The following is a 24,228-nucleotide window of genomic DNA, read 5'->3' as shown; positions in this document are numbered from 1 at the left end:
ATTCAACAGTCAGAGCATTACAACGTCCGGACGGGAGAGATGCTACCAGAGGGTCAGGCACATGTCTCAAAATGGTGACGGGTTGCTCAGCTTTTTATAGTCTCTAGTGGCCCCCAGCTAGTCGTAAAAGCCAAAACATCACATTTTTTCTCTGTTACAGCGCCTAAGTTATGACCTCGGCAGTTGTTTCTCTGCTTTCTGTAAGGTGGGGGTATGGAATGTGGTCTATCTATCTCCCCTGTCTTTAGACACAGAGTCTCCTGCTTACAACCTTCTTTTCATGATTCAACAATTAAGCATGTCAAGAAAACAGTGTAACACATTCCCAGCAGATCAAGGATACAGAGTGATGCACATTTATCTAATGAACTAATATGTGAATATGTTCTGTTAACTCAAAAGTATAATGAGAACTACACTACATACAGCTCACACACTCTATATTAAAGGGTATAATGTGATCTACAGCAGTATTCTAATTCAACTACTTTGATTACATATATAAGGTAACATATAATAACAGAATAATCTAATAGTACACAATCAGGAGGGATGGGCATGATTTTAGTGTTTGAACAGTCATGAATTATCTTTAACAGCAGGTTGGATGTAATGTGTTAGAACTACCAGCAGGTGGGGATAAGAGACCTTTGAGGTGTTTGGTGCCACGCTCCACCTTCAGGTTTAAAACTAGTGTTAATGGAGTTTGAAGGTTGAGTTTGTTCCACGACTGCATTTCACTCACTGCCTCTGTTTGTATCTCTGTCACTGCAGGACCAACATGGAGCCAGAAGTCAGCGCTCTCAGGAGGCCGACAAACCTCACAGAAGAAAGGGAGAGAAAAAACACACCTGTGACGAGTGTGGGATGGGTTTTACTGTGAGGGCTTCACTAAAACGGCATCAGGTCATCCACACTGGAGAGAGACCGTTCAGCTGTGACTTGTGTGGAAAGTCTTTTTCCTTCAAGGGTTCCCTAAAAAAACACCAACTCATCCACAGTGGAGTTAAAGCGTACAGCTGTGATCAGTGTGGCAGAGCTTTTACTCACAGTAGCAACTTACAGAGGCATCTAGTTACCCACTCTGGAATTAAGCCATACAGCTGTGACGAGTGTGGGAAGGAGTTTACTGAGAAGGCTAAACTAAAACAGCATCAGGTCATCCACACTGGAGAGAGACCGTTCAGCTGTGACTTGTGTGGAAAGTCTTTTTCCTTGAAGGGTTCCCTAAAAACACACCAACTCATCCACAGTGGAGTTAAAGCGTACAGCTGTGATCAGTGTGGCAGAGCTTTTACTCACAGTAGCAACTTACAGAGGCATCTAGTTACCCACTCTGGAATTAAGCCATACAGCTGTGATCAGTGTGGCAGAGCTTTTACTCACAGTAGAAACTTACAGAGTCATCTAGTTACCCACTCTGGAATTAAGCCATACAGCTGTGACGAGTGTGGGATGGAGTTTACTCTGAAGGCTTCACTAAAACAGCATCAGGTCATCCACACTGGAGAGAGACCGTTCAGCTGTGACTTGTGTGGAAAGTCTTTTTCCTTGAAGGGTTCCCTAAAAACACACCAACTCATCCACAGTGGAGTTAAAGCGTACAGCTGTGATCAGTGTGGCAGAGCTTTTACTCGCAGTAGCAGCTTGCAGAGTCATCTAGTTACCCACTCTGGAATTAAGCCATACAGCTGTGACATCTGTGGAAAAACTTTCAGCCAGAGAGGGTACCGAAATACACACCTACGCATTCACACCAGACATGATGTGTACTGCTGTGAACAGTGTGGCAAATACTTTACAAAATACGCACACTTACAACAACACATATTTACCCACACTGAGGAGAGACCTTATCGATGTGACCTGTGTGAGAAGACTTTTAAATGTCCACATCACTTGAGACGACACCAACAGATCCACACCAGAAAGAGACTCTACAAGTGCAGCTACTGTGAGAGAAGCTTCTCACAGTCACATAGTCGTAACATTCATGAACGTGCACACATGGAAGGAAACTACAGCTGTGATCAGTGTGACAAGAGCTTCAGGAATCTCAGTTCATACTCTGCACACAAACGATCCCACGTTACTAATAAACTGTTTCACTGTTACCAAAGTGCCCAAACATTCACCTCATTGTCTGCTCTGTGCAAACATCAGCGCGATCACTCAGGGCTGAAATCACTCCCATCACTGGATCACAGTGAATCTGAAGACACAGAAAGATCCTCTGGTTTCTGTGTCGGACTCAAAAAGCTTGAGATCAGGCTCCACAGAGTTCAGATAGAATCATTTAAACTTGTGTTGAACTGAACTGGTTGCTGGGCTGAACTTCTACATAATACAGATCTACATGGGATCTTCTTTTCTGTTGTTTTACTGAGTCAGTTTTGTCCTTTTTTCTCTGTCCTGGTTTTGCTCGTCTGTAAATGATTGAAACTCAGTCAAATAGTTCATTGTTCTCCAGCAAAACGTTTTGGAAACTCATGTTTAACCTTTAAAATGACACACTGCAAAAGCAACATATGCAAATTCACATACACAAACAGAAAATGCATTAACCTTATAAAGACAAGACAAGCTCATGGAGTTTAATGCATAGACACTGATTAAACCTGGCTAAGAACACAAACATATGCAATGAAGAACAGCTTGCTATTTTGTATGAATGATACAATGGTGTGAATGTTTAATAAAATGCATTTGAGTTTGTAATTGAGGAATAGAAGAAGCCATATGACAAAGGGAGTGAGTTATGTAAACAAAAAGTGATTAAAGTAGTTTTAAAAGAGTGACTTAGGAGTGCTCTCTCGTACTGAGTGATCAAAACCAGTGATCACTGTAGAAAGCTTCCGACCCCCAATTAATTGACCGAGCTCCAACTCTTTAATAAGCACAGATATGCATTGTGTATAAAATAGTCATAACTGCTTAAGGCCTTCTTAAAGCTATCTGTTACATTGTTAAAGCCTCGTCTTAGCCTGCTGCTCAAAATAACTTTCACTTCTGCAAAACTCTCCAAGCCTGTTTCCTGTCCTGTTACTTTTAGCCTTTCTGAAAGACACACTGTTTAAACCTCTAAACGCAATATAAACTCCAGATTATATTATTAATGCAATGGTAATAATGATGATAATTTAACAATAGCAGTAAAATAATTTCCCTGCTCCACAACCATGAGAACAAAGGTTTTTAGTTCTTTCAAACAGAGTCTTGGAGATGTTTGATGTTTCTGTTTTTTCTACATAAAGGAATAAACTATTTTTCTTGCTTCATGTAGTGTGGAAGTTTTTAATGTTTCTTCATCTGTGATGTTCTTGAATGTGTTCACGTGAAGATGGTATAAATAAACTGTTGTCAGAGATTTACAGTTATCAAACAGTTAGGTGAATAAACAACACTGAGACACTTGGAGACGGTTAACGTGCTGCACGGGTGAGGGCTCAGAGAGGACTCACACCGAGCTGCAGTAGTCGTTTATTATTTATAGCAGGGTGAAACAAGCATAGCAGTTTCCTCTAATTTTGCATATATGTGTGTGTGTGTGTGTGTGTCTAAGTTCGTATAAATATCATAGGGTGAACTTCCTCTTTCTATAAACAGAGCGAGTAGTACGTTTTGTTCTTTTCCTATTAAGAGTAAAATATGAACATGTACTTTAATGCAACATAAAACTCATAAAAGCGTTTCTTCTTTAACATCCCCTCCTGATGTTAATATTTTTCACTTAATCATACTTTATTATCAGCCAACAATCACTTGCTTATAACATTTTCAATTGTAGCATCATTCAGTATGTGTGTGTGTGTTTCTATACTAAATCTTCTTCATCCGGTTCATCTTCTAGTGGCAGTCCAACATAGGTAATTACTGTGGCCTGTACCATTTTGTCAATCATGGATCTTATGCATGGTAGGATACATGTAGAAAACAAGCATAATAATAGAAGCAGAACTCCTATCAGTACGAGTCCTTTTATCACGAGGGTCTTCCAGCTGCCACTCAGCAGCCAGGTCAGCCAGTCCTCATTGTTCGTGACATAGTCTTGTTGCTGCACATTACTCAGTTGTCGCAACTTGTCTAGGGCGGTGGTCATGGTCAAGGAGTGCACGTTGTCCGGGATATAGGTGCAACAAGTGGTGTTGAATAAGACACAGAGGCCCCCTCTCTCAGCAAGAATCATGTCCAGGGCAACCCTGTGTTGCATGACCACTATTCTGATCGCGTTGATTTCCTCATTCTGAGCCTTATTTATCTTTGTTGAGCTGTTCAGGAAAAGTCCAAATCGGTAGTCAAGAGTCTCAATTCTTAACGTGTTTTTTCCAGTTCCGACCCATGGGAACAGTGAGTGCAGGACCTTCTGTCCGGTGGTCCACAACTTGAACTCCGCTGGTACATCACTGCCCCAGATTGGGTCATGGGGTTGCACGTCATCAGTGTTCCTCTTGCGTCGTGGTTGGTTCTGATGACATGGTTGACCATAACATACTATTGGCGAGACTAGAGCACACTGTAGGCATCAAGGGCGCTGCCTTGGATTGGTTTAAATCTTACCTCTCCGATCGGCTCTCTTCGGTTCACTTGGCCACCTCCTCCTCCTCCGCTGTACCTGTTTGCTGTGGTGTCCCCCAGGGATCTGTGCTAGGCCCTACCCTGTTCTCACTGTATATGCTTCCTTTAAGTGTCATTTTTGAGAAATACTACATTGCCTTTCACTATTATGCCGATGACATCCAGATCTATTTTGAGCTGAATGATGATCTAGCTATGTCCGTGAGTAACTTTCGAGAGTGCATGTGTGAGGTCAAGCAATGGCTTCTGGCAAATTTTCATAACCTTAACGATAAGAAAACTGAAATTATGATCTTTGGCAGTGACGCTCTTCGTGCCAAACTTCATGATGCTTTTGGTTTTCTCACTAGTTCTTTCCCTGACACTGTTAGGAATCTGGGTGTGCTACTTGACAGCTCATTTAAACTTGATAAACAAGTATCTGCTGTCGTCAGATCTAGTTTCTACCAACTTCGCCTTATTTCCAGGGCCAAACACTACATCCCGCACAATGACTTGGAAAAGCTTATCCATGCCTTTGTTACGTCAAGACTAGATTACTGTAATTCACTTTATTATGGTCTCCACTCTACCCTTTTACGCAGAGTCCGGTACAAGAAAAGCTCACAACTAAGACAAAACTGCTCCTGCAAGGAAAGCTCACTGTTATGCATGCAAGGTGATCAGCTCTAGGTGAGAAGACATTTAAATCTCACACTTGTTCTGCTGCATTTTTGAAGCTCAATTCCAGGAACAGATCGCAGGGTTCATTTTTATATACACTGCAACTGCCATGAGGACAGGGCCATTTTTTTGTTGTTGTTTGTTTTTCCTTTTGCTCTGTGCAGCATTTTGGCAGCATTTTTAAATTTCTCTTTGTATTTTTTCTTTCTTTTACTAGTGAAGAGATGTAGCGTGAATAGTTATACAGTCTAAATATCCCATATGGGTCGTGTGAAATGGTGTTTTCAGTTTCATTCAGTTGAAGTAAAGAACGTTGAATATTTCTAAGTGTGCTGTTTTGAACCAACATGTCACAGTATGATCAGTGCTGTAATTTTTGACAGTCACTGTATCAATGTTATTTTTGCATCTCTTGAATAAAGGTTTTGACCTGCAAGTGCTAATTTCTTTAGTTATTGGTGTAAAATGGGTAATGTTAATAGGAAGGTGTTTGCCAATTCAGTAACCTAATTTAATGTTAATGGAAACTAACATTATCTCAAATTGTTTAGTTATAATTGTTGTTTAACTGAATCTTGATTTTTGATCTTGATTTGTTCTTTCCCAACATTTTTCAAAAGAAACAGTCTAATTTCTTTGCTGTGATTGATTCCAGAGAACACGGAAGAACTGACATTATTTAACTGTTGATTTATGTAGATTCAGTGGAGGAGTAATGTCAGTTTAATTCTTTACCTACTGTCAATGCAGTGAAATTAGACATTTTGTTTTGAAAGGTTACTGGTGGATGCCAGCAACCATCTTGGAAGAGAACAATATAATGTGTTATAAGGCCTCCATTTGAAAATTGTGTATTTGATACTAGAATATAATAGCAAAATGTAATTTGAAGATAACATGTAGTATTTAAGTGACCAAGTAGTATTGGGTAAAAGTTATTGAATGGTGTTGGGATAAAGTGAGAAAATTGTGAAGGATTAAAATATTCCAAGAGCTCAAATTACTTCATCAAAACATGTTTAAGTCACATTTTATCAACACAAATTGCACAGGCTTATTGAACTTGAATAAATTGTGTTAATTTAACTCAATTGTTTAAGTTGCTGCCAAAGCAAAACATCTGTGTGCAACAAATGTCCACCATTGAATTAAGTAAATCCAACAACATATTTTTTTCAGTGTAGTTTGGACTTTATGATTTCTGTAACTGGAAAATATTATTTTGTTTAAAGACAGAAGTGACCGCATAGTTGCAACATCAAAGGGAAATATTAATTAATTAGCATCAAGTATATTTGTTGCTTAAGCGTTTGCACTATAACTTAAGTAGGATTATAACTTTTAAGGAAGGAAAGATTTCAGATATTTAGTTCACTGCTTCAGGTATTTTATATGAAATGAAAACATTTACGTTGGTCAAATATGATGCTCTAAATCAAATAAAAGTTTGAAAATAAATGATGTATTTTTAAATGCTGCAACAAATGTTCACAAAAAGTAACTATAATTAAAACCAGTTAAACAAAATCAAATGTTTGAATCATGCTTAACCAAATGCCAGGCTGGAGAGCTGAACCTAAAGTATACGTAGAAAGATTTCAACATCTGAGCAGTTTTTAATGTTTTTATCACATATAAATGTCACAGCAGTGGGTCCTGGCCCAATGCTTTGTGTTTTTGGTTTTCTTTGACTCTTGTTTTTCTTGGTTTTTGTTCTTCTTATTTATCAGGCTCTCAGTAATCTTAGTTCTCCCTCCCTCAGTGTTCATTTCAGCCTGTGTTTAGTTTCTGTTCCCGTGTCCCACGTTTCATCGTTTCATGTCGAGTCAGCCCTGTCTCTCTGTTTCCTGTGTCTCCCCAGTCAGCCCCGCCTCCCTCGGGCACTCATGTGTGATACAGAGTAATAAACCTGACTACATTTGCTACACTCTCTTTAGTACCTGTTACTTCAAAATTCATACACTAATTATGTCTGCCCATCTCTCTAATGTGAAGGTCAAAGGTCAACATCCCAGTGACATAAGAATAATCCCAAAGGGGCAAAGGCAGCGGTTAATTTAGCATATTTAGCATTAAGGGTACTGCAAGGATATACTTTTACTTATTGTGGCAGGGGTGTGGTCTCTGGCCTGCTGCAGTGGAGGCTGGTGGCGGGACGTTGGACGGCACAGGTGAGGGTGATGGAGCTCATGACTCTCCCCTTTATAGTGACGGAGGGGACTGGCGTGGGGGAAGCGTGTAGTGGAGGAAGCCGAGGAGAGAGCTGGTTTCTGGCTACAAAGACGGCGTCAAACCAGAAAAGATTGCTTGTGGTCAAATAATGTGTAATAATAATGAAATAAATAGGCCATTGGGAAAAACGGGATTTTGAAATAAAGACTGACTTTGAAAAAAAGGACATTTTGGATTAAAAATGGCTGGGAATAAATAAAATGCCTCAGGAATAATCTCTGTTATTGTGAAAAATAATGATCATGAAATAATATTTCACAATAATAAGTAAATTTACCGTATTTTCACGACCATAAGACACACTGTGCTAAAAGGCGCAGTCTCAGTTATGTGTGCCATTACTGTATTTAACACACACATAAGGCGCATTGGATCATAGGGCGCATACAAGTACCATATGCGTATTTAAAAATAAAGCGGGAGCAAACCTGAGTTCGGTACCTTACTCACATTTTTATTACCAGTAATCGTCATCATCAACAACACACAAGCATACAAGTGTGCGTATTTAAAAATAAAGCAGGAGCAAAACAAAGTTTGGTACTCACATTTTTATCATCAATCAAACCCATCGAAGTCCTCATCCTCTGTGTCTGAATTTAACAGCTGCGCTAAATCTCCATCAAACATGCCAGGTTCACTTTCTTCACTGTCAGAGTCACTTTCCGTGCCGTGCGGCTCCTCGGAAATGATGCCGGCTTTTGCGAAAGCTCGAACAACAGTGCCAGCAGCCATGTTAGCCCAAGCATCTACAATCCATTGGCAAATTGTGGCGTAACTCGCCCGGCGCTGCCTTCCACTCTTGGTGAAACTGTGGTCTCCATCGGTCATCCATCGCTGGATGTGTTTGTCGCCGATGTGTTTGCTGCAGTAGGAGCGGAAGATGGCCAGCCGGGGTAGCGGTCATGTCCGGTTGGGGGCTCTGTTGGCTCTCAGGTGACTGTTTCCTCGCGGCTGCGTGCAGCGTGGCTAGGGGAGGGTCTGTGCTGACGAACGTGGGTTACTGACCTGGTAGCCTGGCTGCCCCTGGGTGGGTCCAGGATGGGCGTGAGGTTCTGGGGGCGCTCCGTCTCCGGGCTGGGGCCCGGGCCGGGCCTCGGGGGCTTGGGTCCTGGTTGGTGTGTTGCCGGGGCTGTGGGCGGGTGGGTGCATGGGGGCCCAGCCCTGGAGCAGGGTGCCGCCGGTGCGTCGAGCCACCTGGGGGGCTCTTCAACTGGTGGGGGAGATGGTCACATCTGCAGGAGCTTTCCTCTCTTCAGGGACTCTCTCTGCAGGAGGGGGAGATACAGGAGAGGTGGAGGAAGATCTCAGCCTGGGCGTTTACTGTCTTATGTAGTCTGGAAGATGAGTGGATGGTGGGGTGGGTGCAGTTTTCTCTGTGGTGGGGTTGGGTCAACTGTCCCGGGCTCTGTGGGGCCGGGAGGCGCTGCTGCACTGGGCCCCGGTCTGGATGGGCCTGGGCCCTCTTTCTCTGGCAGGTCGCGGAGTGTGGGAGTGCCTACTGGGGTCAGCGGGGGAGCTGGCCCCAGGGAGGGGTTACCTGCCCCTCCCTTCCTTCCCTCCCCATCTCCAGCTGCCTCCCTCTTCCCGTTCCACCACAACCACCCACACATGCAGGGCCTTTGAGTAGGGGTATGTCACCAGGGTGCAGAGGAGGCTACCCCCCCCCCCCCCCCCCCCCCCCCCCCCCTCTGTCCCCTTCCGGCTGCCTCTGCCTCAATTTTATCCCACAACTTAGACATTCACATTATTCACACTCTCATTACACATACATATAGGACCTTAGGGGTGGGCACAATCACGGAGTCCATATTACCATCAGGGTGTACACCTCACCCCTGGCGTCGTTGCCCACCTCTCAATTTTAAATACACTTAGACATTGAGGGCTATCAGGAGGGACTATGCGCTTACCTGCTGCTCTCTGGCAGGTAGCTCCATGCCCTCCTGGGTTTTAATTGCACCTTAGAACACACATGCATCAACACTACAATGAGCGGGTGGAGGGAGGTTTGGAGTCTTCTCCCACCCCCATTCTCTGCGGCCTGCTGGAGCGGGAGGGCTAGGAGGAGTTGGCCGTCCGACTGCGGTCTGGAGTGTGGGGCCTCCCTGCTGCTACGGAGTCGGGGTGGACTGCCTCTCCCCACTGCAGGGAAAAGGGTAACACCACCTGGGTCTGGGTGCAGTTCCCCCCTCCAGGGGCAATGGTACCTAGACCCGGTTTGTAGAGTATGCTTGGGGAGTGTGATCGTGTGTACAGCGTCTCTTTATGTCTGTCTCCACGTTGGTTGAGTGTGGAGTGAGTGCACATGAGAGCATGAGGGGGGGAATGGATGTTTGTGTCTGTGTGTGCCTGTATGTCTGTGTCTATATGTCAGGTTGGGTATCAGACACCACCTCTCTGGGGACACCTCGGGCCCTCCAAGGTTTGGAGGCCTATCTCCACCCACCACCACTTCCCCTGCCGGTGGCGGACTCCCTCAGGTGTCGGTGCGTTGGTGGTTCTTTGTGTCTGGGGGTGGGCACCCAGGTACACACCGGCTCACTCCTTGGCGGCCGCTTATCGGGGCCTGGAACCTGGGGCTCGCTCGGACCACTTCGGAGGTGGGGTGCCCCCGGCCTCTCGGCCTGGGGCTTGGTCACTCAGGCACAGCTGGCTGCCGGCGGAGCTCACGGGCGCGTCACTGCAACTCCCCCTGGCTTCTGCTCCGCGGCTGCTGAGTGAACCCTCATCTGGGACTCTCCTCAGCTCTTGCTGGGACAGTGGCGCGGCTGCCCCTCTGTTGGTCTTCCATGGTCTCTTGTGTTCTGGGGGCCTCTGGATGTCTGGAGTTTTGATCTCCTCCATACCTGCTTCATACCCTGGAGGACGGGGCTGTGGCCCCCCCCACACTCCCTAGCAGATCGTTACATGGAGAAACCTTTGGAATACAAGCACGCTGATCCACACAGGTATGCACACGGGTGTTCACTGCTCGTAGACTTAAATTACACCTTTCTTGGCTACTACTTCGAAGCACATCTGTCCTGCGTGCTGCACAACAACATTGAATATTTAGTATATACTGCTGTTTACACTTAGCTAGATTAATGCGATGGTGTTGTGTTTAGTATGTTGCTTTGTTTTTTTTGTCTTCTATTCTTCTCTCAACAGGTGATCCAGGAGATTTTTATTTTTTTTCTCCCCCCCTTTCTCACTGTCCCTCTCCCCTTCTGTTTTTCCTTTCCTTCCTCTTCCTTTCTCCCTTTCCTATCCCTCACTGATGTCTGTCCCGTCTGTAACATCTGAAAATAAAATATAATAAATAATAAAAACAAAGATCGACCAAATGGACCAATAGAGCAATGCCACGAAGATCCATTTGGCAAAGTAAATCCATTGGGTATCCTTGTTGGTCTTCAAACAACAATTCTGATGGCTAAAGAACCAAATGGGACAGGCAAAAAAAAAAGAGTAAAAAAAAAAAAAGAGTAAGGCGATGCTGAACGATAGGCTATAGGCGAATTGCTAACTAGAACAACAATACGTCGTTCAAGTGGAACAGCGAAGCGCAATTACGAAAGCCAAGGGGTTGTCACATGATTTGGAAGGCATTGTGGGCATTGTAGGCTTGGCCAATCAGAGCCAGCAGATTTTATTACACGGGCAGAAATATTGCCGTTCAGCGCCTTCGTAACTTGAATTTTTTCGTGACATGGGGTATTCGTAAGTCGGGGTTCCCCTGTATACATAAAAAAAGATCAAAAGTATACAGATAAATCGTTTCCCAAAGTGAAAATACTCATCTATAGATGAAAATTTAAAGCTAAAGTTATTTACTGTCTACAGACAAGTTTCCTTCTAAGTGCATAACAACATTTAAAAACATATCAAGTTGTAACAATCACGTGAGAGTCCAGCAGCAGGTGGAATAAAGAGTCTTGCTTAACAGCTCTAACAAAGGGATTTACAGCTCCTCAGGTCACACATGTTGAAAAGACCACATAGATTATACAGCAACATGCATTTGAAACATTGCAATGAACAGTTATGTTTCTACTTAATAAAGCCTGGAAAACACAAACACTTATGCAACATCAAATAAGGCTTTTAAAACATGTATCATGTATAATGGTAAATATACTGCTGGCTTTTTCTAATCTAATTCATAAACAATTAATGTCACTGATGTTAATGAAGAGCATGTGTCTCCAGTGTCAGCCTGCATGATTTCCTTGTTAATGCTTGGGTGAAAAACAGCATATTCCTTGTCTTTTTTTTTTTTTTTTACAACAAATGCGTAAAGCAGTGTACACAATCATTAACCCAAGCTTTACCGGCAAGCAGGTTTTCATTGAGGAGATCATGTTTTACACAATCAGTAAATGCAGAGGCTGGGATTACAGCGACAGTTCTTTCATGATAATGGTTTGTATAAAGATTAGATATGGCGGTAAGACTATCCTACTCTTTGAGCAGAGGGAAATTACAAGAGCAATGCGCTCCCCCCCCCCCCCCCCCCCCTCTCATTTACCCTCTATCTAGCTGTAATTTTTTTTCATTTAATTTTAATAATTGACAGACATTCTGATACACGGTGTTCATTCTTCATTGGTTTTTGGTACTAATGTAAAAAGAAGAAAAAGAGAAAAAAAAAGAAAAAAAAAAAGGAAGATGGCCAGCTTTTCCTTATAATCCGCTGGAAGTTGCTGCGCTACCGTAGTCCTGGTCCGGATGGAAAAATGGCACCATTTCATAAAAAGTGAAAGTGAAACTGCTTTTAGCCGAATGGTGACCGTCGAAACGCTTCTCCCGCTCGTTCTTTGCTCGATGACCGCCTTATGTCCGCGGAAACTCAGCTGCGTATTCTTGACCTGTCGGAGCTTGTTTTCCAGCTTCCTCCACTTGCGAACCATCGATTCATTAATCTTAAATTCTCTCGCCGCTGCTCGATTTCCATGTTCCTCCGCGTAGCTGATGGCCTTCAGTTTAAACTGTGCTTCGTAAGCGTGTCTCTTTGCCATTTTCAGGGTTGTTAAAACAACGGTGTCCTGCATAACGCACATACCTGTTCTTTTATACAGGTATGTGCAATAAAGTCAACGCACACCCTTTAGCGTTCTCATGGTGTTCTCTTTTTTTTCTTTTTTTTCTTTTTTTTTTAAGTTAACATGTTCTTTATTTCTTCTTTTTTTTTTTTTTTGGCCTGTCCCGTTTGGCTCTTTTGCCATCAGAATTGTTGTCTAAAGGCAAAGAAAGATGCCCAACGGATTTACTTTACCAAACTGACCATCCCAGCCTTGCCGTAATGGTCCATTTGATTCACCTTTTATTGTTTATTTTATTTTCACTTACTGAATACGGGACAGACTTGACTGGGGGAAAGAAGGGGAGAAAGAAAGAGGGAAAGAGAAACAGCTGAGAAGAGGGACGGGGGAGAAGGGCAAAAGACAAAAACCAACAGAACGGGCAGAGAAAAAAAATGCATATATCAATCACCTGGATCACCTGCTGAGAAAGAAAAAAGAAAGCAAGCAGAAGAGAACAAGAGTAATAGAATAAACAACATCACAATGATATATGGGAATATGACAGTAAATACTAAATGTTAAACATTATTGTGCAGCACATAAGATCAACAGAACACAGTGTGCTTTGAGGTAGGAGCCAAAAAGGGTGTAGTTTGTGGGTGTGATCACCCGTGTGTACACCTGTGAGCATGGACGCGCTTGTTTTTTGTTTTTTTAAAAGGTTCCTTCATGTAATAATCTGCTAGAGGGTGTGGGGGGGCCACAGCCCCGTCCTCCAGGGCGTGAAGCAGGTGTGGAGGAGATCAAAACTCCAGACATCCAGAGGCCCCCAGAACACAAGAGACCAAGGAAGACCAACAGAGGGGCAGCTGCGCCACTGAACCGGAAAGAGCTGAGGAGAGTCCCAGATGAGGGCTCACTCAGCAGCCGCGGAGCAGAAGCCAGGGGGAGTTGCAGTGACGCGCCCGTGAGCTCCGCCGGCAGCCAGCTGCGCCTGAGTGACCGAGCCCCAGGCCGAGAGGCCGGGGGCACCCCACCTCCGAAGTGGCCCGAGCGAGCCCCAGGCTCCAGGCCCCGATAAGCGGCCGCCAAGGAGTGAGCCGGTGTGTACCTGGACGCCCATCCCCGGACACAAAGAACCACCAACGCACCGATGTCTGAGGGGGTCCGCCACTGGCAGGGGAAGTGGTGGTAGGGGGAGATAGGCCTCCAAACCTTGGAGGGCCTGAGATGTCCCCAGAGAGGTGGCGCCTGACACCCAACCTGACATATAGACACAGACATACAGGCACACACAGATACATGGTGTTCTCTACTACGTCCTCCTTACAATACAAAGGGCGCACTGCACTATAGGGCGCGCCGTACTTTTTGAAGAAAATCTAAGACTTTTAAGTGCGCCTTATGGTCGTGAAAATACGGTATATAGCAGAATGCAATATATTTCACAATAATGAGCTTTTTTTCAAAATGTGTTCAATTATTTCACAATATCATTCTCACATTACATATCTGTGTCTTATTTATTCACATAGTTATTTATTTCATCATGACTTATTTATTTATTTATTTAATTTTGAACACTTTGGAGTTCCATATGGTTGTAGTGGGCTTGTAATGTAAATGTGGTCTGATTAAATGTGACATTAATGCTGACGCTGCATAAACCTGATAAAACAGTTCTATTAGTGGGTCTGTGTGATCAGCATCAGTGGGTGAAGGTGAAGCCTTGACTAGTAGAACGTCATGTTGGTGTTTAACAACACATGAGCCAACATCAGACTCCGAGCGCTACGATGCTAAAGATCAGAAGATCCAGTGTGACATCATCGTTACCTGGCAACAGTAGCCCTCATCTGACTTTATTGGAGGATATTTACACCAGCAACACGGTTTAGTTTGATATGACGGATTAACAACATGCGCTGTGATATCCTGTTCATCTGTAACAGATACTGGATCTAATCAGTCAGCAGATATTTGATCAGCTTATTTATAACTACACTAGAAACAAACACAACTGTGTTGGTGATTCATGCAAACTTGCATATCAGCCTTTGAAGGTTTTGTAGTATTGAGAACAAAGAGGTTGTGTTAGGGCTGAAAAGCCCGACTTGTTCTCCTCTGCAGGTCATCAAATGCACCACAGAAGTTTGTATTTGCACAGCCTGTATATGTTTGATGGCTTTATTATTCTCTGTTCAAAGACAGTAAATATGGAAAATGTCTCATGTAGTATCAGCTTCATTTAAAATGACTGCAAACATTTAGAGAACATGTGCTGCTGTTTGTCCTACATTTCAACACTGAATGAATGTATGAAGACTGGAAATATAGATGATAAAAACATGCAGCCAAACATTTGTGGACATGAATAAACTATCTGATCCAAAAAGCAGGAAGTGACACAGCTAGAAAGTGTGTAACAGCTGAAGTCAAATGTAATGCAGAGTTGAATCTGCACTTGGATCCATCTGTGAAAGGTCCACATGTAGGGATCACATGAGTCCTGATGTTTGTCAGTCAGCTTGATAACTCCATCTACTGTGGCTACATATACTGGACTGGTAGCTCCACAGTGTTGGAAAGAAACTATTAAATGTGCAAAGTTTAAAATCAGAGGCTCTTCTAACACAGGAGCCATGTTGAGTTTAGATCACAGCCGACCACCGGCAGTCTGAAATGGAATGAAGCCCATTGACAGCCAGCAGGTCTAAACAGGAACGCACCCATTTGTATGTGTGGCAATGATGTGGCTGCAGCTGACACAGGATTGGTTCAAACTAAACATCAGACACATTTCACAGAGTTCACAAATAAACTCACGTTTTTATTTTTGAAGATGATCATAAAGTAGAATTTATGGTCCAGTAGAAACAGCAGGAGGTTTGAGCCCTTCTGATGGCAAGGCAAGTTTATTTGTATAGCACAATTCCACAACAAGGTGATTCAAAGTGCTTTACAGAGACATTAGAAACAAAAACAAATAAAAAGCATGATTTAAAATTTATTAAAACAAGCAAACAAACTAACTAACTAATTAACAAACAAACAAACAAACAAAACAGTATATAAAATCAAAACAGATCAGAACAGTAGATAAAATCAGTAGTTAAATGTATGTTTTGAAATTTAAGCTTAAAAGTGTGGATTTGGTGCTTTATTCAAATGCAGCTGAGAACAGGTGAGTCTTCAACCTGGATTTAAATAAACTGAGTGTTTCAGCTTATCTGAGGCTTTCTGGGAGTTTGTTCCAGATATAAGGAGCATAAAAGCTGAATGCAGCTTCTCCGTGTCTGGTTCTGACTCTGGGAACTGATAAAAGACCGGATTCAGATGACCTGAGGGATCTGGAAGGTTCATACTGAGTCAGGAGGTCATTGATGTATTTTGGTCCTAAACCATTCAGAGCTTTATAGACCAGCATCAGAACTTTAAAGTCTATCCTCTGACGGACAGGCAGCCAGTGTAAAGACCTCAGAGCTGGACTGATGTGGTCCACTTTTTTGGTCTTAGTGAGGACTCGAGCAGCAGAGTTCTGAATGAGCTGTAGTTGTCTGACTGATGTTTTAGGTAGACCTGTAAAGATGCTGTTACAGTAGTCAAGCCTACTAAAGATGAATGCATGGACTAGTTTTTCCAGGTCCTGTTGAGACATCAGATCTTTTATCCTTGAAATATTCTTGAGGTGATAGTAAGCTGACTTTGTTATTGTCTTAATGTGTTTTTCTAAGTTTAGGTCTGCATCCATCACTACACCCAAATTTCTCACCTGGTTTGTGGTTTTTAGATGTATAGATTGAAGTTCTCTGGTGACCTGTAATCGTTTTTCTTTGGCGCCAAAGACTATTACCTCAGTTTTGTTTTGTTTAGCTGGAGAAAATTGTACGGGGCCTCGGTCTCCTGGTGACATTGTGATATATATTTGTGTGTCATCTGCATAGCTATGACAGTTTATTTTGTTGTTCTTTATAATCTGTGCCAGTGGGAGCATGTAAATGTTAAACAGAAAGGGTCCCAAGATGGAACCTTGGGGAACTCCACATGTGATACTTGTCTGCTCAGATGTGAAGTTACCTGTTGATACAAAGTATTTCCTGTTTTCTAAGTATGTTTTGAACCAGTTTAGTACAGTTCCTGAAAGACCTGTCCAGTTCTCCAGTCGTTTGAGTAATATGTTGTGGTCAACTGTATCAAATGCTGCACTGAGATCCAGTAAAACTAAAACTGACATTTTTCCACTGTCTGTATTCAGACATATGTCATTAAACAGCAGAAACAGGATTTGGAGGAAGATGTTAATAGATTAGAAAGAATTGTACACTGTGAATCAATGCAAGTCTTTCTATATAGACAGATCTGTAATAATCCCTCAGGTAGGTTCCTCTGGGACAGTCACAGATAGAGACACCAATTCTGACATCCTTTGAAAGCCTGACTTTGAATTTTCATCACTCGTCATGCACACAGATGTTAATTCTACATATTCCTGGTACTGAACTCTAAATCAATATGAAGAAAATGTTCCTGCTAATCTGCATCTATGTTGATATCAAATCCTTTTCCAGCACATGGATAAATCTCTATAAATCTTTCAGTCTGATCAGAATGGGCACAGTGTTGTTATTGCAGCTCCCTGATGTTTGAAAAGCTAAATGTCCATTTTAAAGTGCTCGTGTGTAGGATTGTGTTTCCTTCCTTTGTGCAGTTCTTACAGTAAACATGTTTGAATGTTTCCTGTTCATGTCATGACAAGTCATGTCAAGTCATGATGAAGAGATTGATTAGTCAGTCACAGTGTAAAGAGTCCTCCTGCCTGCATCGCTCGCCAGTATAAACAGACCTTTGCTCCTGGAAAACAAATATATCAAAGTCATGTTGTCCAAGAAATGCATTTTATCTCACCAGTGAATCAAAGAAAGTCTGTATAGTTTCTGAGAGTGAGAGGTGAACGTCAGACAGTTCTTAGAAAATGTAGTTTCTCTTTAAGCTTTTAACGTCTCTTTTACCCCCATTTGTCTAAAACTACTTGACAGCCCTTCATGTCAGAGGTTTATTATCTGTGCAGGATGGAGCACATGGTCTCAGTCAGGCTGGACACGATCACTCCTACAGGAAGTAAATGTACTGTGATTTTATTTCACCTGTGAAATGATGAAAAACAGCAGAATAGCTCACGCTAACAAACGGGTGTTGAAATGTTTCATTTTCTGCTGTTTCACAGGTCAAAAAGGGCATCGAACCAAACTGAAGCTGAGCTGCTGCTGCTGTTGTAGTGCAGCATCTGCTGTGTGCTTCATCAGAGAACCTTCTGTACACAGCAGACAGAGGCTGCTGGCTGAAGTCCATCTGCTAGAGAGCTTTAAACACTGGTTATTGAAGTGGCTTTGATGATACTGATACACAGTCTTTGCTGCTGTCACAGGACAGGGATCCACCAGGGAGTAGTTGTCAGGATAAAGAGCCTTCGCTTCTCTAAATATAAACTGGATACTTGTAGGAAACTTTGGGAAGCAGCATTTTTCCTCATATCGTCTAAACTGAAGTTAGCTCAGGTGCTTCTTCCATACTTGCTCTGCAGAAAGCCAAAGAGTTTGGAGCTCTGCAAACATTTCCAGCACAGCTAGATGTTTGTAACTTTGGTCACCTCTGTATCATCCCTCAGATTCTTTCTGCACAGCTTTGAAACCATGACAGCACGAGTGATGCTGAGGAGACGTCCAGTTTAAACAGACCTTTATTCCTGGAACACAAACACATGAAGTGATGCTGCTAAAGAAGAACATTTAATCGCACTAATGAATCAAGCATCTGTGTGTTTGTGTGTCAGTCTGTCCACAGTTCCTCTGATCGACTTCAGACTTGGTGGGTATTTTGTTTTTGCAGCGGTCAAAGTCGATCAGCGTGTTGCTTTGTCTGCTGTAAATCTGCCTGTACAAAGGGAAACATGCATGTTTTTAGATGCAAACTCACAACATGGCTGCATTTTTGTGATTATGTGTATTTTATATTGATTTATTCTATTATGTTTTGTATATGAATCTTTACAAGTGTGTCGATACAGAGGCTTGATTAAAACAAAGGTCTCAGCTGTGCTGTTAGGGATGCACTCATATTTGTTTCAAATGTAATAAATCAAAGGATTTCAGGCTTTTCATCCTTTTTATTTGTTTGGTTCTAACAGCAGCTGGATAAAAACATGCAGGTGATGAATATAATTGTGTGATATTATGAGCATTGTGAATAAAGAAAGAGCAGAGATAGTAAAAAGGAAACAGGTGATGGACATGAGATTTTCAGAACAAAAGCTCCTCAGTGAGACGATCACCTGGACACAAGGTCAGGCAGCTGGGACTCATCTAGAGAGCAAAATGGAAAAGTGATCTGTGCAGAACATCACTGTTGATTGCAGTTATTTACATCAGACTTCTTCTCTGAGATAAGAGCACCATTTGTGGGAAAGATGACAGTATTTCCAGGCTGGATGCTGTTTGCAGGGAGAACTGAATGAAAGTCTCCTGCACCTCAGCGCTGAGGTCCACACCTGTGAACACAGATGAGGTCAATCTGCTGCAGCACGTAGAGCTTTACTGATCAGCAGGTTCAAAGGATTCAGCAGAGCGTAGAGTCAGAGCTAAATGCCACATCACCATAGAGTTTGTTAACAACAGCTTTCTTTGCCCTTTGTCTCGATGGACTGAATCAGGGATACTCGTCATACTTCACCTCAACCACGTCACTGAGAGACCCCAGCCTGACACAGCAGCAGAGATGATGAAAGCAGAAACAGCAAACAGATGCTTCAGTTGTGTTTCTCTCTGTGTGTGTGCTCACGCCCACTTGTGTGTGTGAACTTTCCACGTACCTCAGCTTGTTTCTCCAACATGAGCCATCAGGGCTGAAAAACATCACTAACACATGAATTCTTTCTCTTTTTGTTATCACCTGTGATCATGTGTCTCATGTTTCTGTCATTTACCAGTTCTTGTATAGTTACGTGTAACTAGACTTCTGTGGGACGTAAATGATTGTTTTGTATGCAGATCTGTACAAAGGATGTAAACACTTGATGGTAAATGGTAAATGGCCTGTATTTATATAGCGCTTTTACTAGTCCCTAAGGACCCCAAAGCGCTTTACATATCCAGTCATCCACCCATTCACGCACACATTCACACACTGGTGATGGCAAGCTACATTGTAGCCACAGCCACCCTGGGGCACACTGACAGAGGCGAGGCTGCCGGACACTGGCGCCACCGGGCCCTCTGACCACCACCAGTGATTACAAAGGAGATCTCAGCTGTGTTGTTGTGGATGGACTTCAACGTATTTGTTAAAAAAGAGAATAAAGCAAAGTGTTTTAGCTGTTTGGGAGTTTTTGTTTGATTCCATTCAGTTTTATTTCTATGGAGTCAAATAATAACAAAGGCTCTAGAACAGCCCTGAGTTTGTCCAGGTGACACTCCTCTGAAGAATAAAGACAAAGAGGAAGAAGGGGATTCGTTTTCAAGTCTTGTTTCTTTCAAAATAAAAGCTGAAATGTTTTGGAAGCATGATAATATTTTCAGCCAGGATGCCGTCTCCAAGGAGACCTGCACCTCAGCGCTGAGCTCCACATCACGCCCTGTGAAAGCACAGATATAAATCTGCTGCAGTGAGAAGAACTTTACCCAACACAAGTGTAGAAGTAGACATTTGACTTTACCTACAACCTGTTAACAACAAAGCTTTCATTGCCTCTGTTGTTGATGTCATGTAGGACTAATCATACTTCACATCAGCCATGCACACGTCAGAGGATCTCCAGGCTTTCAGTAATAAAGCCAAGCAGATGATGTGAACATAGCAATAGTAAAACATGCATCATAATCAGCTGTATGTGTCGACTATGTGGCACCTCAGTCTTGTTGGCATGAAGAAAAGTTGTGTAACATGTAGCATAAGGGCTGCAAAGACATCATGTAGACAGCAGTCGTCTGTTAGTCGTAACGTATCTCCTGTTAAAGAGTTAAATGTGCGTTCTCCATCTCTGTCCTCTCACAGCTCGCCGTACACCAACTCCAGCTGTGGTAACCATGGCTGTGCCCATCAACACGCTGAAGCTGAGATGCCACCCGTCACTATGGCGACTCCAATAGGGTTACCTGTCAGCTGTGGACGCATGAAAGGAAAACAGCAGAAACACAGACATGTTTACTGGAACATTTCCTATTGACAGCTTTATGGAAAAGTGGGTTTAAACACTTTTCTATGTTTTATTTTGTTTATTTATGGATTTATTGTGAAAGGAATTTCAAAGTTTTAATTTGACCTTTCCCCTGTTTTTCATACAGAGTGGAGACGAATGGATGGTGCTTTCTTTGTTTGTCTAAAGATAATGAATAAAACTCTACACACATCTTAAACCACCCTCCTTTCTATATATTGTGTTATATAAATGGAAAGTATATAAGACACAAACTGAGCTTATATGATACTAAGGACCCTGGAGGTCAGTCCACCTTTATAATTCAGCACAGCCTGGAGTCTCTTAGTCAAGCTTGTTTGTGTTTTCTGTGAGGAAGTTTTCAGCAGCAGCTCTTTTCTTGGATGTTGGTTCCCTTTGTTTCCATCCTCTGTTAAGATGTTTCAGTAATGTTGAGGTCTGGGGAGGCCAATCCATGGCTGACGTCCTGTGATGCTGCATTAGCAGTTTGTTCATAGTGAAAAATGAAGCCACTGCCAATCAGACATTTGCACAGTGGATCAACTTCTGATGGTACTGTCCTGAATTCCACACCTATAATATGTTTGCACATCCTGATGAATATGTGCAGCTGATTTTCAGTCCAGTTCCTGTGTGACAGACGCCAGTCTTTCTGCCTGTGTCCTTCCTTAACAATAGAGCCATCCTTCCACTGAGACTGTTTCTGATGAGGCTTCACTGAGCAGTAGATGGATCCCTCAGCTCATCTAATCGTCCTATTTCTAACACATGACTGTCAGAAACTGTTAATCTGCTGCAGCTCTTTAACTCCTCCACTTCTTTTTTTGTAATCTCTTAGTTTCCTCGTCTTTTAAGGTGGCACTGCACACCAGATCCAAAGTCAACATGCTGTTATATAATGGAGTTGAACCTGTAATGGAGTTTGATTTAAACCAATCAGCAATTAAGTGAATGATGATGAGCAAAGATGGTGGAGGTGGTGGATGAAGACCCGGACAGCTGTGGTTGGCTCCTCGTATAGAGCAGAGTGAGGTTGTGTTTGCACATTATTATAAAACCATGTTCACCATATATTTTAGCTGCAGACAATAACATGATTTCTTTGCTGTGGTGATTTTATTCCACTTTGGTAAAATGGGAAACCATCATTTCTTGCTGTAATTCACACATTATTCCAAGAGCCTCAACACAAGCCTTGTAGTCCGACCATATATAGACAAATCAATAGTTGTGTTTGTAACAGCTCACGAACATGAATCGTTCCACATTACTTTGAAATCATTGTAAACTAAACTGGAATAAATGAGTGTTTATATATAGTTTTGTCTCAGCTGTTCATACACAGTGTTTCAGTTCTTATCAGAGTCCCACCGTCTCACTGTGGTGAACCTTTAGCTCTGTTGTAAGTGTGTTGTTAGACCAGGTTTCCCTCATTTAAAAATAATCTCTCATTAGAAATGGACATGATGTCTAAGACATAGAAATGCTTATTATGGGTTCACTTGATGTCACTGAAAAGATGCACATGGGTAACGTGCAGGCCATCCTGCTCCGAGGTTTATCTCCTCACCTCGAGTCTGCGACACTCTCTCCGTGTCCTCTCAGATAAGGGCGCGCACATTTCTGCACGATCTTCTAAATTACAAAGAGCGACTCACAAAACAGAAGCTCACAAAACACTCATCACAAACCAAAAATGGCTCCACTGAGCGTCAAACTGTCACCAGAATTTACTGATAATCTAAAGACTCACAGAACTCATTTTGTCTCATTGTGTCTTAGTTTGAGACATAAGTGCATGATCATAATACTGTGTAGTTAGATGAGACAGAGCTGATGCTTGCTCTTAATTATCCTCTTCATGTTTCCCGAGCCTCAGCAGTGGAAGCTACCATGGATAGAAAGACTATGACTCATCTTAAATCTCAAATCTTTGTCTCCAAAGAGCTGCTGATGTGTCCGATATGATCCACAAGCTTAAACTAGGATTATAAGTGTGTGCAGTGATGTGTGTGAACCCTCTGAGGACTCACACGTGTGTGCTTCAGCCCACACACACATATGAAGCACTGCGACCTCACACAGAAGTGTTTTACACATCCAACCTGAATCCTGATCATTTCTACAGTTTATTAAGTTCAGCTTCACCTGAACATCAGTGATGAAGCTGCTCTGACTCCATCACAGCTCACAGCTGTTGGAATGAGTCAAACAATGAAGAAGGTTCAGAAACAGCTGATGATTTTACAGAAACATGATGCAAACATGAGGATGGACACATGATTTTTTATTAACAGACACTGTTTATGTTTCACTGTGCATGACGTCATCAACACTGACACCAGGGGGCGCTCATCACCAGCCTGAGGAAGTGTGATAATGGGGGGAGACGCAGTGTTGTGTGTACTGCAGTCGGACAGAAGGAAAAACTTCCTCCTGAAAACATTTTCATCCTTCCCAAAAGTGTTTGAGTCAAATGTTACAAATATATAAATACAATAAAACACAGGGTCTTACATAAAATTAGTGATGCAGTTGTGCACTGAGCACCTTTCCAATGTTCCTTCCTCAGATGAGTCCAGCTGCTGAACACATTAACATCTGTATGTAAATGTAGCCGAGAACCAACCTGAGCACTGCTGGGAAAATACAAAGGCAACCATCAAAGTGCTGTATTATCTTATTTATTCTGAATGTTGACTTAGATCCACACCACGATTTATGAAACTATAGAACTAAAATAACAACAATCGTCTGCTTCTTTAAAATTTCTTTCATTACATCAAACCAGTGAAAACTGAAAAAAACAAAGAGCTGTTAGCATGTTCAGACCAACTTTGAGACAGAGACTGTAAAGTTCTGCACTTTAAATCCTGCCTGTGTTCCTGCAAATGATTCACACTGAAAGTATCTTAGTTTAGTATTGAGTGAGCCACAAAGCAGCCTGATAGCTTTAAAACAGTAAAAGTAAATGAAATTGACAGTTTCAGTGTAGCTGGATCTATTATTGGGGGGTCATGGCCCCCGTAACCCCGCCTGGTCCTGAGGTCAAATCCACCATCTTTGTTTCAGAGCTTCATGTTCTCCCGTGTTTGTGTGCGTCCTCTCCGGTACTCCGGCTTCCTCCCACAGTCCAAACACATGCAGTTAGTGGGGTCAGGTTAGCTGTGAGTGGTTGTGTCTCTGTGTTATTCCACCTTAATCAATGACTTCCTGTTAGCATGAAGTGCTTCTGTAGGACTGATGTCATTTTCATGGTTGGATCATTTAAATGAAGCTGGACTCAGATGCAGTAAATAAGCTGATTGATCATTAATGAATAAAGCTGGTCAAACACATCACGTGGACACATGTGATTGTGTGTTGTAGTATTGATCCCAATGCTGGTATCAGTCCTGGATCAATAACACTGGATGGATGCGTTCAGCATGGAGCCCCTGAGCTGTGTTACAGACAAACATGGAAACTGACAGGTCTGTGTCATTCACAGTCTGTAACACTTCTAAACAACAGAGGCTGACCCAAGTGCCTCAGAGCCAG

At 42.6% G+C, this 24,228-nt stretch overlaps 2 protein-coding genes across 4 annotated transcripts in view; both read left to right on the top strand.

The window, feature by feature from the left end:
• Positions 1 to 6,579, top strand: part of LOC308398154 (uncharacterized protein) — a 28,096-nt gene extending 21,517 nt beyond the window's left edge. For all 3 annotated transcript variants that reach the window (XM_080884616.1, XM_080884615.1, XM_080884614.1), the window contains one exon: positions 775 to 6,579. In XM_080884616.1, the coding sequence (XP_080740742.1) occupies positions 775 to 2,316 (1,542 nt within the window). In that variant the 3' untranslated portion in view covers positions 2,317 to 6,579. The remainder of the gene's footprint in view (positions 1 to 774) is intronic.
• LOC308399604 (uncharacterized protein) overlaps positions 1 to 24,228 on the top strand; it is a gene marked incomplete at its 3' end in the record, with an annotated part of 374,730 nt that overhangs the window by 20,733 nt on the left and 329,769 nt on the right. The window lies entirely within an intron of this gene.

This window comes from Rhamphochromis sp. 'chilingali', assembly GCF_963969265.1.
Source record: "Rhamphochromis sp. 'chilingali' genome assembly, chromosome: 1".
NCBI classification, from domain to species: domain Eukaryota; kingdom Metazoa; phylum Chordata; class Actinopteri; order Cichliformes; family Cichlidae; genus Rhamphochromis; species Rhamphochromis sp. 'chilingali'.
This window is presented reverse-complemented; position numbering and strand designations above follow the sequence as displayed.